This window comes from Diorhabda carinulata, chromosome 9, assembly GCF_026250575.1.
Source record: "Diorhabda carinulata isolate Delta chromosome 9, icDioCari1.1, whole genome shotgun sequence".
In the NCBI taxonomy this organism is placed as follows: Eukaryota; Metazoa; Arthropoda; class Insecta; order Coleoptera; family Chrysomelidae; genus Diorhabda; species Diorhabda carinulata.
The window spans coordinates 4,886,241-4,904,686 of NC_079468.1; the positions used below are offsets into that span (position 1 = coordinate 4,886,241).

The window sequence follows — 18,446 nt, forward strand, 5'->3', positions numbered from 1 at the left end:
CCTTATTGGGTCGCATCTCCGATATGCCCTTCCCTTCTGGGGTACGTGTGGTGCGACTCGATTTGAGCGAATCTTCAAACTACAAAAGAGAGATGCTAGATATTTGCTTGGACTAAACTGCAGGGATTTCTTTAAAAGATTAAAAATTTTGACTCTTCCTTCCTTATTTATCTTTGAATCCGTTAGCACGCTTCTCCAATTTCGTTGCACGGCTATACACTTGGTAACGCGCTTTACCTACTTTCTGAATTAGTTAAGGGCTCAATATTTTACAATGCAAAAAATGCACAATCACTTGCCAATTGAAATCAAATCGATACCATTTTTCCCTCATTCCGCAATAATTTGAGGGTATATTTACTGGAAAGTGCATTCTATTGTGTAAATAACTTCTATTCTAACAATAACATTTAGTTCCGAACATGTTGCATAATGGTTTAATTTTGCTATGGATTTAAATCACCTATAATTTTGTTATTCATGGTGGTTTTTTTTGTATATTGAAATTTTATTTTATTTGTATCTTTATTTAGTTAGTATTATGTTTGTTTTTGAGTTTTTACAAGCTTTTGTCTACAAATTGTAATAATTTTTTGTTAATAAAGCAATTGTGAAGGAGCAAGGTAATATTTTTGATATGAGTAAAAGGTTTTAATCCCTACAATGATATTTTGTTCATGTTCATGGTCGAAAAAGAATCGAATTAGAAACAATTTGAAGTGATCTAAAATGCTCCAAAAAAATTGTACCTTGTAGAAATTTCTTCGTCAAATTCCATGCAAAAATTATGAATAGTTGGAATGTTTACAACGCAAGAAAAATATAAATCTCCAAGCATTGGTTTCACGTTTTTATTAAGATCTTTACTTCACTTTACATCTGTTACCAATATTTCGATTTTCAAAATGTCCTGAACTAGAAACAGACTTAACAGGTCCTGTAACTCAATTATGTTGAGAAATTGTTTACTAAATTTAATACAAATAATAATTTTTAACAATATAAACGTATTTTTCGGCATATTTTAGTTGTCCATCTGTATATGTAACCATAAAGAAGAATTTAATTGAGCCTTAATGTTAATTGATTCTAATAACGCATATCTTATGCAATTATGAAAATGGTTTTCTGAAACTTCTGTTTTTTTTATCTTCCACCTCAAGTGCTCTAGCTCGGTGACTCTAATTACCGTCCAAGCTTTATTACCACCAAAAAGTAAGCAAGGAAAACAATATATTGGTTATAACCACAAATCCAATCATTTTTGGGTATAAATATCTTGAGTAAATTTTCTTGTGTAGCTTTTTCTATAATAACACGTATTAGTCACTAGCTACTTCTGACTCATTCACTTAAAAGGAAGAATTAGTGATACGAAACAACTGGAAAAAGATTTTTGTTCATCTTGATCCACTTACTAATATTTTGTCTTATGATTCAAGAATTCCTCACCTGACTAGTAGCCCCGAGTGCAATTTTTTGGTAACTAGTTCATTTTGAATACATAAACACAAACGCTCTCGCTCGCATTTAAGTTCGCACCAAGCTCGCCCCAATTTTTATGTTCGACGTTCCAGCGTTCCAACGACTAGCCAATGAAAACAGATATTTAGGTCGAATGACCTCGCATGTGCAGCAGCAATATCCGAATTCAACCATTTGCAATTTATTTTCTTGGTGTGGCGTACTTTGGTGTTTTTTGTGCTCATTAATCTTGGAAATTATCCAAAACTACGATTTTTGTACAATTTCATTGATGACAAAGATTTTTCTTTTGCCTTTGCAAATGAAATGTCAATATACGAAAAATATGTAGTGAATAGTTTTCATCACGAACTCCAAAATAATGTGAACGAGAGCGTCAGCGTGAACGCGAACGTAAGAGTAATAAATCCTGCTTAAGTTTTCATATTATTGATAGTTTTTATATTGAGGAAGGTTTTATATATTGGACCATTCGTTAAGTTATACCATCATCAAATAACAGTTTATATGATTTTATAATTGGCAACACCAACCGACAATTAACTAACTTTAGCTATTAATCGTCCATTTTGGATTTATCACAAAACAGCGCGTTAGTTGCCATTAACGAAAAACCAATTTCATGGTTTTTAATGTAAATTTTGGTTAGGTTAGGTTAGGTTAGGTTAGGTTAGGTTAGGTTAGGTTAGGTTAGGTTCATTGTTTTCGATGTAAATTTAGGTGTTCTTTGCTAGTGATGTAATTAAGGCAAAGGTAAGCTGTCTTTATTTACATTTTCAATTGATATTCATTATTAATTAACAATTAACTGGTGATAAACAATAACCGGCTTTGATGGGTGATGTTCTTGTCAAATTCATTTTTTATGCGCGTAAACAGTTTGCTTAAGTGGACCATACATGGTGGGTTAAAATGGACTGGTTCAATTTATCTAACTGTTTTTTACAGATGACTGAACAAAAATATTTTAAATGGAAAGCAGAAGATTTACAAAACGCTATACATGATTAATAGAATTCATTAAAAAGACATTTAGATGAAAGTTATTCAGAAGAACGTGTTGAAATTAGGAATCTATCTTATCAAATTGTCGAGAAAAATGGACTGAAATTTCAATAGAACAAAGAATACGCCTTCATGAAACTGCAAAAGGACAAGATTAGCTTTCGACATCTGAGGCAATTTCTTTAAATCGAGTTAATGATTTAACAGGGAAAGCATTCAAAACTTTTTTGATATTTATGAGCAAATAGTTGATACCAACAAGCTAAATGCTAACAAAATATTTTGTTCATGAAAGCAGATTCCAACCAGTGCAAAAGAAGCCACAAAAAGTTATAGGTGGCAAGGGAAGAAAGCAAATTGGAGCATTAACCAGCGGCGAAAGAGGTGTTAATACAACAAAGGTGGTCTGTGTAAGTACAGCAGGTCAAAGTATTCCACCAATGATAATATGAGTAATCAATTGAAAGAGGGAGCTCCAGATGGAAGCTTGGTAACTGTTTTGGAATCCGGTTATATCAACTTACCAGCTGTTCTGTTCTGTTTTGATGTTCGCACTCGAGAAAGGCATCGTTTTGCTGCAATTACCAGAACACACATATTGCAACATCAGTAACATTGTCAATGGTTTTAAGGCAACTAGTACCTGGCCTGTAAACCAGAATATATTTCAAGATCACCATTTCGCAGCAGCTAAATCTTCAATCCCTAATGTTACCAGTGCTGGCTAAAATGATTCTCCAATATTTTTACTCCAACTTTCAATATGCAATACCCTCCACATCCCAGGTTGGTAAGCAGTCAAAGTTAAACGAATTCCAAAGTAGCCTAAATATTCTATCCCTATAACCCAGGATCGATTTACCGGGTAAAGGCAAAGGCGCTCAAAAAGTTGGTGAACAATTTAATTAGATCTATCTACTAGGTACTTTGGTGTAAATATTTTAAGACGACGTACTTCTACGTTTCCATCAGCTAGTTTCCTTGCAAGTATATTATGGTGGACACTTATTTTGGCACTGTATCTAGAACTTTTGTTCTTGGCTTCATTTCTAGCGGAAGGCACTTGAAAGTCTTCGATGATGAAATTGAGTACGTGCCATGGGGTTTTCACAATATTTCTAAGGGCTTTATTGTGAAACATTTGGAAGATTTTAATGTTAGAATAACTAGCAGTACCCCAGAGTTGAATTCCAAAGGTCCACAAGGGTTTTTAAATTATCTAGAGCAGTTTATTTTCTACGAGTAATTGTGAGCTTATACCAATTAGACAGTGCATTTATCTGAATTGAATACACAGTTATTTCCTCTTATTTACGTACATACATGTAACTGGTAGGCATGTGTCTTTGCGTAGCGTAAAGCCTAAGATGAATGATTCAGATTAAGTTTTCATTTGTGCATCCAGATTTAAATTTTATTTAAGTTCTTTTGTAAATTCTTGTAAATGCGGTTTGAGAATTTGAATGTCTTGCATTAATTGCTGTGTCATTATCTGTTTTCCTTGTGGTTGGTGGTAAGACTTGGAAATAATAACTCTTTTTGGTTTTTTTACATTTTTCTACGTCTTGTACCACTCACTAGTTTCACTCGCTATAAAATGTGCGATTTTAAGTTAAGTTAAATGCTACCAAGTTTTATCGATAGATATCAGCAAATATTACTGTAGATAATGTATTCTTGAAACGTCTAGAAATATTGGTATTTTGATTTCAACACGAAAATTTAGACTGACAACGCCCTGTATTCCTTTTTGTGTGCACTGACATATGAATCATGTGCATATTGTGTGCCCTAATACTATTACATGTGTCACTCACGTCGCCCTTTGACAAACCGTCGACAAATTATACTGTGGTTGCTCCCATATTTATCAAGCACAGATTCAAAATGGTTGCCATATTGCATGCACCTTCTCTTAATTACAAATCAATTATACGTACGAGTTGCGACATGGAAACTAAGATAAAACATTTATTCATTATACAACAAGTTGTTTTACTTTTCTTAAAATAGGATTGTTTCACTTTTGATAATAAGAGGTATTTTTACAAGTTTAAATCATAATAAAACTAAGGCATGTATTGTTAATAGCCATGTGGAAGTGGAAGCTTTTAAAAGTACATTCAACATGGTGACCAAAAGACACCAGAAGAAAAGTGTGAAGATCCTAGAAAATTTGACTTGATGATGATCGTATGCCGATACTGGATGCAAAAGACACAAGAATGTTCAAGAAATTAGAATTTATATCAGAGGTGTCAAACAAAATTTTGCAGAGGGCCATACATTAAATTTTGAATTCGTAGGCGGGCCAGATTGAAAATAAAAAAAGAATTAACTGAATTGCCATAACATTTTATTTATTAAATTATATAAGTATACAATATACGGTTGTTAAAAATCATATCAAAGTTATAAAAGATGGTAGGTAATTATGTTGACCTCGAGGATCCAGAAACATGACTTCTCTTGTTTTTGATAAGCCCGTTGATGTCAGGTATTATATTTCTTTGTAGTTATTTTAAGATTTTATTGGAGATGTTTATTCGTAAGTCTTGTGCGATGTTTGTTCTTATTTATTTTCATGACGGAAAACATCTGCTCACATAAATAGGTGCTACCAAACATGCAGAGAATGCGTGCTGCATGCATACTGTCCGATTGAAGATCTATCAATTCCATTTGCAAATGAACTGGTGCCTGTGAAGCCTCAAAATTGAATGGATTGCTGACAATTGGGAATTCCATTTCATTCATTTTGTGAAAGTCTTCAAAACGATTGTTGAGTTCCGTAATCAAATTTTGCAGAAGTTGAGAATATTCATCTAATTTTTTCTGGTTCACTGTGCCAAATGATTTTAAATAAGGAAAATGGTCTAAAGTTTGATTTTTTATCTGATTTTCCCACAGCCTTAACTTTGTTTGAAAGGCTTGAAAATATGTTGAATACATTTGAGTGACAATTAGATTTTTACCCTGTAACTTTATATTCAGATCAGTCAAGTGTTTATTTATATCTACCAAAAAGGCACAATCAATCCACCAGCCATTGTCATAATCAATTGGTTTGCCTTTTTCTAACATGAAAGCTTGAATAGGGTCACGTAATGCAAAAAATCTTTCTAAAACTACTCCTCGATCTGAGCCAACGAACATCAGAAAACTTTTCGTCCAAATTTTTTAAAAATTGCCTGAACTGTAGGTGATTTAGTACTCTGCTCCTTATAAAATTTACAATTTTAATTAAAGGTTACATGACATGGTCCGTTTTTAAATGTTTGGATGCCAATGATTTCTGATGAATTATACAATGAAATCCTACAAAATTCCCTGATGTTTTTTGTTTTAATTGAAGTAACAACGCCCGAATGTTTGCCAGTCATGGCAGGAGCGCCATCCGTAGCTGTGCTGCTAAGTATATTCCAGTCGAGTTCTTCTTGAAGCAACAGTATTTCTTGAGAGCGAAATATTTTGAATTATTGACTTTTGAGATGGAAATGAAGCATCAGCAACTTTCAATATACAGTTTTTAATAAAATCACCATCAGTGAAAGGTTTTGATCTTTTCGCGATTTCTAATGCAATAGTAAAACTTGATTTTAGGGCATCTTTGCTCTCTGTATTAGCTTTAGTAAACATCAATTGTTGACCTTGAGGGATTTTAAAGATGACAATGTGTCGATTCTTATTTTTTTTAAATTTTTTAATTAAACTCCTCACAAACAGCAACTGTTCGATGACAAATCAAACACCGTGGTTTACCTTTCAAATCTATGAAAAAATATGCAATTTCCCATTGAGACTGAAAAACTCTGCACTCACTATCAACTTTACGGTTTGGTGACGAAATCGTAACAATTATGGAACTCGATATAACAATTACGGATATCGCACACGCATGACACAAAAAATGCAATGCAATATCTTCACAATCACTACTTCAAAGTACAATTAAAATCTTTTTCCCACCGTATCGTTTCGATTACTCGACTCAACTGACTCACGTCGCGCTGACGCACTCGTTTTATATGGTTAAGGAAGGTTCTAGTCTAGACTCGAGGCGCGTGGAAGATTCTATCGTTCTCGATAAAAATAATAGAATATTTCCGCTTGCTGCTAAGAGATGATCACACTGTCTCTCTTTCTCGTTTGTCTAGACACGCACTGCCCTTGAAATAACTTATAAACATCCGTAGACTTGAGAGTACGAGCATTTAAAACATCCGTAGAGGAGTCGAATGAAGTCTAAAAGCTCTAAAAAACATGATTCTTCTTTCTGTGACACATTGCGATCGCGGGTCTTATTGATACAGTCCGCGGGACACTTCCGGCCCTTGTATCTTTGACATGACTGATTTATATGGTGTTATTTTATCGTAAATAGAGATTTCTTTTGTTTCATTCGACTATTTTTTGACAAATTCTGTATATTTTGTGGAATTTAATAAGTTTCTAATAATATCCAAAATTTTAATAATGAACTTTCCTGCTAAAGAATGATTTTTGAACAAGGACACATTATTACAAAAAAAACGATTCGGTTTTCTATTGCCATTCCTCGAAAAGTGAAAAATAACTTTTCAAATCAAAGCCGCTTATGTACCCTGTACGCATGTGTTCTTTGGGTAGACCGAATAAATGTGTTGGGATTTTCCAGTGAATTTCTCGGTCCCTTCACACCAAAGGTCCGCTGTAGATATGTCGTCCCTATCGATCGACAAGCGTCGCGGCGTTGAAAATAGAGATGGGATGGACTTTCAATTTTTACTTTTGATTCTTCATATCGAAACTATATTGGTATTTGAATACATACATCGCAATAAGGATAACATACATTTATTTTAGAAAAGAATAATATTTAATACAATCGAAACTAAAATAAAATATATCTTCCTTTGTTGATAGTTTTGCTAATACCCCTTTTTTATTACATACCAACTCCTTATAATTTGTATTTCATGAGTATAGAAGCAGCAAAACTTCAGAAATTGTTAGCCAATTCCGACAAAAACATAGCAGAAGTTATTTTATTGTAATTATTGTTCATAAAACTAAAATCAGTGGTTAATTACCTAACCTAACCTAACCTAACCTAACCTAACCTAACCTAACCTAACCTAACCTAACCGAACCTAACCTTAATTCTACATAAATTGCAACATTAAACAATAAATATCAGCATATTCAATAAAACACAACAAAACACAATCAAATTCACTTACACTTTCCACTGTTACTGTTACGTTGTTTACAGCTATTTAAGACTGTTCCATCTCTGAGTTAATTCCGCCATTTGCTTTGTTTACGCGGTGCTCGTGTGGTGAGGAAAGGTGAGATTTGTGAGGAAATGGACCTCTTTGAATTTTTTTTGTGTAAGAAAACTTGAAGGATTATGTGTCGAGTGTTCTTCAGTCAGTTAAATTTGGTTTTAAAAATTAACAAACGGGTAAGTGGAAATAACTAACTACATTTAGGTTAGGATGCACCGGCGTTTCGTGATTAAGAAAAGTATAAAAATTCTTTATTCTATTAACAAGAATATAACATATTTATTTGTAGTATAAATTATGCAAATAAAACGGACAGAAATTACAAAATTATTTTGCAGCATCGAGGGTTATGAACAGTACTTATGATATTTTTTTATATTACTTTTCTTGACGTATATTGCGTGGAATATTTGTTCTCTAGGTAAAGGACTTTCAGTTAAGCCGGCAAATATTATCAAGTAAAAGTCTTAGGAGATTCAGGCTCAATATTTTTGACACACATTGTATATTAACAACAGTAGTCTCTAAGTGTAGTTCCATCTAGGAACTTCGTCTTCCAACATTATTAATGGAATTATAGAATTATAGAAAGCTTGGGTAATAATTAACTGATACATTAAACATGTTATCAATTTATATTAATTTTTTTTTCCATATTAGAATACCATCAGAAATATAATAGTTAACATATTTTATTTTGTTCTATTGAACTAACAAATGCCAGATATTCTTTGGAGATACCTTGTAGTTAAGGTTAGTTGGGGGCACGTGAAAAATCTTGATAGAAAACAAGGTTTCAATGTTAAAGTATTTATATAGCACCTAAGAAAACTAATCCAATGGTTAGAATAATATTGATTGGTTTAAACATACGCGAAGAACTATGAATAGTTAATATATATCCACGAGGACGAGGAATGCTTCTTCTAGTGGAAATGGTGAGAGATGGATGGGGGGTACTCCAAAAACTTGCAATTGTAGTTGTTGGTTCAATTTTATTTTTATTGTCGCAAATCCAATCAGCTGTAACGTTGTCAAGACATTTACCATTTTGTAATTGTTGGATAGCTGAAGCTAGAGGTAGATCGCATGAAGATGAGCACAGATTGTTGCTTTTGTTATTTAGAAGATTCTCGTAAAACGGTACTAGATAGCGGGTATTGAAACCGTGGCCTACTCCGGGAAAAATCCAAGCTGTAAAAAACAACAAAAACTGAATTATATTCACTCCATTAATAATTAAACGTAGCTTTGAATTTTCACATTTCTATGTTTTGTTCTATATCTATTTATGACGGTTAGAAATATAATATTATTGGAAACCATAATATTGAAAAAAATATAAATAATCGCAGGATACCCAGAATATCTGCTTTTACAAAGACTCTTTTAAAAATTCCACGTCTGACAACAACTATAATATGACATACGAGGTTTGGCTATTAAATAACCAGACTGCGCGTCTAGATGGCGCCCTAGAGGGGTGGGGGCAAAACGAGTAGTGCATTGGATATTTAGATATCTTGTCTATGCACGTCCCAAAACACGTTTTCGTCACTATAATAGTATTTGTGCAGTAGCAGTTTGAAACGAACGTGTTTTTTCTCGTTAAATTGAAAAAAACTCAGACTGAGTGCTATAAACTGTTGCAAGAGGTCTAAGGGAACAATTCTCTATATCGTGCGCGTGTTTTTGAGTGGTGTAAGCGCTTTAGTGATGACCGAGAAAGCAAATCAGAATTCAATGCAATGTTGTTCGTTTTTTTGGGCATTAAAGGTATAGTCATGACTGAATGGGTTCCAGAGAGTCGGACTGTCAAACAAACTTACTATTTGTTAATTTTGGTAACACTGCGATAACGAGTTCGTAAAAAATGGCCCGATTTTGGACCAGGACAACGCACCCACCCATAACTCACTATCTGTGAAGAGTATTTGGCCAGTAAGCGCACTCCAGTGCTCGAACACCCGCCGTACTCACCAGATTTGGCACCGTGCGACTTTTTTTATTTCCTAAGATAAAATTTGCTTTGAAAGGGACCCGATTTGAGTCGATGGAAATGGCAAAGCAAAAATGGCAGAGCTACTAAAGGTACTAACCAAAGAAGACTTCCAGCACTGCTTCGATCAATGGAAAAAATGTATGGTGGCGAGGGAAGGGGAGTATATTGCAGGGGAGCATTCGAATGTAGAATATTTTTCATAATAAAACCCTTTTTCGTAACCAGTCTCGTTATTTAATAGCCAGACCTCGTATTCAATACAGTCTCCCCTTTTACAAAATTTATAATTGTAAACAATTTCAACACGGAAACAAACGAATGACAGACCCGTGTAAAATTTGAGAAATCTGATTAAGCGACGGCAGTATTTTTTTTTATTTTGCTCACGATGATTACCGATGTCTACATTTCCACACAATGACATAATTATTTTGTTCGCAGTTGAAGTGCTTTGCTGAATGACATTTTAATTCGTTGGCAAGTGACAGAGCGAATTTGAGAGAATTATAGAATTGTCTGTAAGTTAAAAAATGAATACCAATTGTCTTTTTCGGTGGTTGCTTAAGTTTGCTCAATTCTACAAACTTGTGTGTATTCTTCCATTTTTAACAATGTACAATTACGCTACAAGCGATTTAAGTAAGCATACTTACATCCCGAAATTGAAATTATTGATTTGTATAACAGCAAAATGGATGTAGAAGAATCAGCAAAAATTGTTGCTGCATTATTACCACTCAAGGATGGTAAGTAGGGTGGTAAGTTGACCAATCGATTTCTTTTTGATAATTTCTTACATCCTTCAAAACAGTCTTAAAATTCATTGTTTGAAACATAGGAGTCAGAGGATTTCTGCAATTTAGAATCTAGAATCTACAAAAGTTATTTGGGCCAATTTAGACATATCAATACGAACTCGCAAAAGCAAAGTCTATAATAGAAGAGATCTGAAGAAGAGGCAATGATCATCATGATATAAGAGGCAGAAAAAGGTATTCCTTCGAAGGAATAAGCTAAATCCGACGAAAAGATATATGGGCTCAGAAAAAAACGGTAGAATGAATTCAAAAACTATATGCAACTTAATTAGAAGTAGACATAGATAAATCAAACGATTGGTATCTACCAGATTTTCCATTTGAAATATAAAACATACCTGTGGAAATTCGTTGTGGAAATGATGCAAGTGTTAAGAAAAGTCTCGATGATTTTCTTCATTTTAATCCGTATTATGAAGATTGCGCCAATACAAAATGTTTCATCAAGTTGTTATTAGATACAGTTGGAGATTTCTTACAATTCTTATCAGTCAGTAACAACGACTTTGCAAAATGATCTACTTATTTGGGGGCTATGCAGCTTATTTCTTCTGGCTCCAAATAAGCTAGAATGTAATAAGTCTATGCACAGCTTCACACTCATAGAGGACAAGAGCTGTCGGGTGTTTTTTCGATGCTCTTCAGATGGTACTTCACAAATCAGTTTCCAGTAAGCATACCAGCAACATCTTTCAGCTCTTATATGTTGAATGGTTTGGTCTTTTGGGACGTATGGATAGAATAAAATGGTCGATGGTATCAAACTTGAAATTTTACTGCATGTTTCTTATTTCTTCCCATTTTTTCACTTTTTATGACCATCACCTGATGGATCTTTGGGAAATCTACGATTACTCGCCAGGTGATCAGCTTGTTCGTTGTCTTGCACTCTGGTTTCACCATGTATCCACTTTAGAGTAACTTCTCTTGTTTGATCCAAGTAGCTCAGAGATTTGGTGCAGTCCTGCTTTGTTTAGCTTTGTCTCAATGTAGGGCTGTTCTGCTATCTGATAAATATCTTTGTATGACGGTAGTTACGTTGCGTGCATATAAGAATAGCGTATGTTTCCACATGGATAATAGAGTTTAAGTCTATTAGGATAACAAGCTTGGTTTCTGAGCCATATATTTCTGCCCCTACTTATCCAGTTTCCACTTTGAGCTATCAGTGTAGAATACCATGAGTCTCGTGGAAACGCCAGCTCTGCCGCATTTGTCCATTACTATTTTATATCATTTTTTTGGTAAAGCATAGTTTTTGAAACAGAATTATATCTATGGACACTTTAATGCTTAAATGCCCAGTCAAGTTCCTAGGCTTCATGCTTAGTTCTTTGTGTGTCTTTATTGACCACTGTATATCTTCACTTACTATGAAGGTCTTCAAAGGAGACATGATGGTGACCTTGTGCTATTTGGTTTCTCAATTAAAGTTCATAATCTTCTCAAAAATGAATTGGCTAAATATTGAGCATTTTTTTATGACACAACAGCTGACATTTGATTTTACATTTAATAAAAATGTATTTGGCCCTATTACGACTTCAATTTTACAGATTATTTGTGATTGAAATTTATAAACTTACCGATATTTCCGCATTCACATAATATCCTGTTTCCGTGAACAATGATTTCCGTAGCGACGTTACCATAAGCTGCAATATCAGGATTGATGGAACCAGCGTCCATGAAACGAATGGTGTTATTTTTGAATTCATAGACGAATTTAAGTTTACCGAAATTCATTCCTGAATCTTCAAGTAATCCAGGACTTATTTTTTCTAAAGCGCCACTTTTCATATACTCAAATTTGTTTTGAAATATATGTACGTTGGTACAAAGTATCGATATGGAATACGGCTGTAAGGTATTGACTGCATTGATTGAAAATTCGAAATTCTCTATAGTGCCGTTTATTCCGCTAGATGCGATATCGATGAATTTATTTTGTTTGAAAGCAACAGTTTTAGCAGTAGTTTGAAACGCCAAATGTTCTACAACATCAATCTCGCTGTTAGCTATTGTGAATTTGGAAAGTTTATCAAGTTTGACTAGAATAGCCGATGCCTGCATTCTGTTTATTTTCACGTCAGTAAAACTAAAATCTCCGAATTTGTTCGGCATGTGAAAGGCGTTTGATTGAACGGTTCCTATTGTTACATTTTTGAAAGATAACGTTCGGAAATCGTTTTTTGGTGTTATACAGTTATAAGAATGGGTGATTTTGTCGTGTTGCGCAAACGCTAATTTCGGTATTTCTTCTAAGTATGCGATGTTTTCGAAAGAAACTGAAGCGGGCACGTGAGAAGTACGTTGTTGAAGTTGGATCTTCAGAAATCCTATGTTTTTGATAATTAGCGATTCTATATTTCTTACGTCTGAACCACATCCGAATGAAATTGTTAGATTCTTGCAATTTTGTATTTGTAACGATTCTATGTTACTTGGACTGTTGAATTGATTTATGAAAAGCGTAACATCCTAAAATTAAATGATTTGAATGAAATTTAAAAATTAAACCATTGAATTCTAAAGTTAATGAGCCTCGGGGATGAATCAGTGAAATGACGAAACGGTATTTATTCCAAAAGCATTTTTATTGCAAGCTGCATTTACGGTTGAGGTGTCTAGTGCCATCTCTTAATGAGATGTGAAAGTATTCTTTTTGAAGTTTTGAAATCTCCAAAGAATACGTCATCCTTCTAGCAGTGTCTATTTTAACAGTTAGGCCCTCCGCACACGAGTCGACTCATTTTCAATTTGAGTTTGCAGCTTGACTGCGCAACGCGCAATCGAAATCGTGCAATCGGAGTTATGCAACCTGTTTACCATTGGAGTTCGCACACATCTATGCAACTTCAGTCCGCAACTCTCGGCTGATAGTTATATTTCTATAATTTTACTTTATGTAGTGCTAGTTTTTGAAAATGGATTCTAGCAGTAGTGATTCTGAGAAAGAAATGATAGATTACTATCAGTAAAGACGGTATCGTAGAGCAGGAAGAAGGAAATATTGGTGTCATCCGTATATTCAACAAAACTTAAGCCGCAGAAGAACTGAAAGAGTTGCAAAGTGTGTAGCATTCTATAGGATGACAAAAGAAAGCTTTGAAGAATTGGTGAGATTGGTTGCTCCTACAATACAGAGGCAGAATACATCTTTTTTTGAATAACTAGGAAGGTGGCAGTTGTACAACACTTCATGCTTTTCCACCTCTTCAAAAAAAAAAAAAGAAATATTGATTGATTGAGATTGATCACTCATTTTAAATAATATAAGGCCCTTCGGTCTTCTATTGTAGTGCACGCAACTACGCGACTGAGATTGCAGACGACCGGGAGTTAGCGTTGAGTGCAACTCATGCGATTCACGTTGCCAATTAGATTTGAGTTGACGACTGACAGTTGACCCGTGTGAGGACTCCCACTGTGAAACACAAATGAGTCGACCCGTCTGCGGATGGCCTTACAGCCGAGAAAAATGATCAAGATTGTTCTAAAGACAATTCCAGATGAGACGATTAACTAATATATAAAGCTGTATGGTGACGACATGGAGTCAGTCAGTTATTCTTGATTTGACAGCAAAACAAGTGAAAGGTGATGAAGGAATTGAAGGATAATAAATAATAATTATTTATGTATTAACGCACTTTTTGACTGAATATTAGGGAGAATAGAGAGAGCAACTAACCAGACGAGTATAATTTAGTGCTATGGAAATAGTTTCATTAATATATAAGGATTTTTTTAACAGTTTTCTAGCGGCACTGCATTCCTTATAACATATAGTTGGTTATTTTATCATAAAGATGCAATTTCTGCGTTTATTTGGTCTGAAGCAGTGGGAAGCTACAAAGTATTACATCACTCAATAAGTCGTATGACTGACACACAGATGGCGCTGCCATTGTCAAATCAATATGAAGTTCATGGAATACCAACTTTTAAAAGAAAAAAAAAATCATGACATTTCGATTAGTCAAAGAAAAATGACAGCCATTTAAGTGAAGCTACTTATTCAAAACAATTTCGTGTGTTAATTTATCATTGTTTCTTGACGAAAAAAAAATAATTTCTAAACTCAGAAGTGTTATCCGGACTCTGCTCCATCCAAAAAAAACCATTTGTTATTGATTTACTGAATTTAAACATTGTCGTACAGACACCGATGATGATGAACGTTCTGGTCCTCCAATTGAAGTGGTTACTCCAGAAAAACATAAAAAAAGTCTACTAATTGATTATATCTCATCGTAAATTAAAATTGCGTGAGATAGCTGAGACCGTGAAGATATCAGAAGGCATCAGTTAGCACTACTAATTTTTAGTAGGAAATAATAATTTAATTATTTTAAATGTATTTTCTATCAATAAAATAACTCCGATCAAAACATTTGTTTTAAACGATGTTCAGTTTTTTTTCCTACGACCACTTATGAAAATGATAGATTGCACACTCATTTTTACCGAAGAAATTAGCTTATTTCACACATGTACTATAAAATAACAAAGCATATATATATCGAAATGCTTCTTTTACTTACGTTATATATGGTCTCGAACGATGGAGGGAATACGCGAATACAATATGAATCTGGCTGGGTGTCGAAAGGTAAAAGGCCAAATTTAAGAAGACTGAAGAAGTAGAAAGTATGATTTTTTGAGGTTAGTGTTTACAATAAAAATTGAAAGTTTGTTGTGATTTGTGTTCAAATACATACTAGTGTCTGCAACATAATTTAAACGTTAAAATTAAGTGTTATTACAATTACTGGGTGATGTATAAAGTAGTTGAAGGAAAATTTATTCTCCATAGTGAAGGCTGAGCAGTACATAGATGACTCTGCAACTAATAGGTTAATGACTCCCAATAAAATGATGAATGCCATTACCAATACAAGCACATTAAACAAATAATTTGCAAATAGAAACATTGGACATATGTAGGGATACCACCAATAATGCAACATTACAAAATCCACTGCAATTTAGCAATTGCGATAATAACAACTTTACATTTAACTTATATAACGTCTCAGAAAAAAAGTAAAACAAAATCATTAATAATTATTTAGTTCTTGTATCTAATATAGTTACGAAAAATTTATTGTTCTATAGGTTCTTTGTCTGTTCCTTAGTTATCATCCTTTTCGTTTTTGTCATCTCTACTATAACTATTATTACTATAAAAAATATTTTGTAGGATTTTTTAATTTTACAGCAACGTATTTAAAAAATACATTGTTTTGGAGAATTTTTTACGTGGTCGTAGGAAAAAGAGTGTATACAACCCGTTGGAAAGTATATTTCGCACTAGTTACGTTTCAGCACGCGCCGTTACGCGGCTTGTTTACTAACTAACTAGTGCGAAACGTATCACTTTCTAAACTCGTTAGGTAATATACTATTACATCCTCTTTGATGATACTCGTATTTGCAATACGCATTCTGTCAATTCTATGTCAAACGTCATAATGTTACATTGAAAAAGTTTATATTGTCCAAAGCGCTAAGGTTAGATAAGAAGTTAGTATTCTTAAAAAAGTATTCTTGAATTTTCTAATTTTTCGCACCATTTTTTCAATTTTTTCTTTAATAAGAACCTTCTCCTGACAATAACCAACACAACAACACAAAAATAGGGAAATCGGTCCAGCCGTTCACGCGTGATAGTGTGACCAAGGGAAATAGGAATTTATTTTCGTATTATCAAAACATTAGAGGTTTGTGATTGAATTTAAATTATGAATTTGATTATGATCAGGAGCAAAACGAAAAATAATAGTCCTGCCTGGTCTGGCCACTCTAGCGCTCCCAGAGTATACGCCCTGTGCCTGGGCATCGGTGGCACCGCTCTATTTACGGCGTTGAGAAATTCGTGCCTTAAAAATTTGAAGTAACACGTGTAGTGATACTATTACCATGTCTATTTTTCAAAAAAATGTATCAGAGAGAAAATATTTTCAATGGAAAAGGAAATTTGTAATATATAAATTAAAAAGAAGCAGTCAGAGACAGAATGAAAATTGAAATAGTATGCTGGAAGTCAAATTGCTAGATTTAGTTTGCCGATTTGAGGCTTTATCTACGGACTTAACAATGTAAAGTCAATCCTTAAAACGCTCATATGGAATTGAGATAAAACTGACGTTCTCAGAATCATACAAATTTTCAAAATGGTATTAGAATGGTGTTACTATGATATAATACGAAAGAAACAGAGGAAATGCATCAGTGTTTTTAAAAAAGAAAAGCTAATGTGGAATTTAACACTTAGACATTATCTTATATATAATAGAACAATTAGAATGTTCAAATTCTGGCAAAAGAATAAAATTTTCTAGCAAACTTCACCATATAAATATTTGAATGGAAGCTCAGTTAGTAGCAGTGAATATAAATAGCCAGTTATTCAAAAAATGACGAACTAATGAAATGTTTCGAAAGAGTCAGTATAATTAACATCAACAACACATAAATTTTTGGATATAGAATGTAAGAAAATTCACTTACCTCATTAGGACACTGGAAATATATCAATTGCGTGTTATGTTTGGAAGTACTGCACGTGAAACCATTGTAATTACATCTGACGTAATTTATTCTAACCGTTGAACTTTCAATTAAGAATAAATCGACAATTAGCAAAATTACAATCAAGCTTTTCGGTAACATATTGTCGACTGACAAAGTAAGAAGTTTTATCAATTTCAAAAGGAAGTTATTGTTTAATACTTTTTTTATAATATACTGATATAATTTTTTTACAAGATATGTCTGTACATATGTGATAAATGATAAGCAAAGTACGTGGAAGGACAGTGGCGATTCGGAATTTTCATTATTAATTGTTATTAACAATATTGTAATCAAAATCGTTTCATTGAAATTTATTTAATAAGGATATTGGGTGCCAAATTGAATTGGCTATCAGAAGAGGATATCTGCTACCAGAAAGACACCGAAATTTATCAATTAAACTTGGAAAATATGAATATTCTTGGGTAGAGTTTCAAAATTTTGATTTCATTTTGATCTGCAACATTCAAGTATAGAATTTTTCATGAACTAAGAAAGAGATACTCTTATAATATATATTTTAGATGCAAGAGAATAGATTCTACCTTTATATTTATACCTGTCCCTAATAGGATCTGATTATATATGTTCCCGACGCCTTTGTCCGTGTCAGTTCATTTCGAGTCATATAGTCGCTGAAAAAGGCACCTGATCGGTTAAAGGACATATATTACTGGAAAAGGTAGTTGTCAAATAGACGAAAACAATGTTATAGTAATTATAGTCAACAGTCAATCACTTGACTAGGCAACCATTTTTTGGTTTTTTGAATTTTGTTATAGTTGCTTAGCTTATTAGTTAATGCGTGATTTTGGTATGAAATGAAAGCTTGAACTTTCTATTTTTAGAAAAAAAATGGTTGCCTAGCCTTTGATTGTTAGAAATTTTGGCAGTCCGATTGTACGCTATAAGATACTCCATAAGAACGTTATACCTTAATCTATGTATTTCCCGTTAAATTTTATCAACTTATTTTTTATATTTAAGAAATTAAAAACAGTTCACATTAAATTAAGCAATTTATTTATTAAAAGTATGGTATTAACTGTTACATTTGTATGGTATATTTATAAATTATTTTATATTTGAAACTTCAATTTTATTATAATATTTATGAGTTACAATAAATTATTCTAATTACAAATTTTCTTCCTCTAAAGCATCAACATTATGCTGTTCATCAATTTCTTTATTATTGTCATCGTTCATAGAATATCTTCTATTGTGAAAGGTGTTGGATCACCTTCGAACCATACAGGATTAACTGTATGATCTGATTGGACC

The 18,446-nt window shown here is 33.3% G+C and overlaps 2 protein-coding genes across 2 annotated transcripts in view; one reads left to right on the plus strand and one right to left on the minus strand.

Annotated features, from left to right (window-relative positions):
• Positions 1–7,310: 7,310 nt before the first annotated feature.
• LOC130898304 (uncharacterized) lies at positions 7,311–17,326 on the minus strand. The gene is made up of 3 exons (XM_057807500.1): positions 17,097–17,326; positions 12,167–13,061; positions 7,311–8,954 (listed from the first exon to the last, which is right to left on the minus strand). Exons 1-3 carry the CDS (start codon positions 17,256–17,258, stop codon positions 8,572–8,574), a joined length of 1,440 nt encoding a protein of 479 aa, XP_057663483.1. The 5' UTR covers positions 17,259–17,326; the 3' UTR covers positions 7,311–8,571.
• LOC130898303 (frizzled-2) overlaps positions 7,773–18,446 on the plus strand; it is a 406,267-nt gene continuing 395,593 nt past the window's right edge. Inside the window, exon 1 of the mRNA XM_057807497.1 lies at positions 7,773–7,936. The gene's annotated coding sequence lies outside the window, so the exon portion shown is untranslated. The remainder of the gene's footprint in view (positions 7,937–18,446) is intronic.

Coding starts and splice junctions, on each gene's coding strand:
- LOC130898304 (XM_057807500.1), bottom strand. CDS start 17,258: ATGTTACCGAAAAGCTTGATTGTAATTTTGCTAATTGTCGATTTATTC. Junction 13,062..17,096: donor ATTTCCAGTGTCCTAATGAG/GTAAGTGAATTT, acceptor ATTTAATTTTAG/GATGTTACGCTTTTCATAAA. Junction 8,955..12,166: donor ATGTGAATGCGGAAATATCG/GTAAGTTTATAA, acceptor TGTTTTTTACAG/CTTGGATTTTTCCCGGAGTA.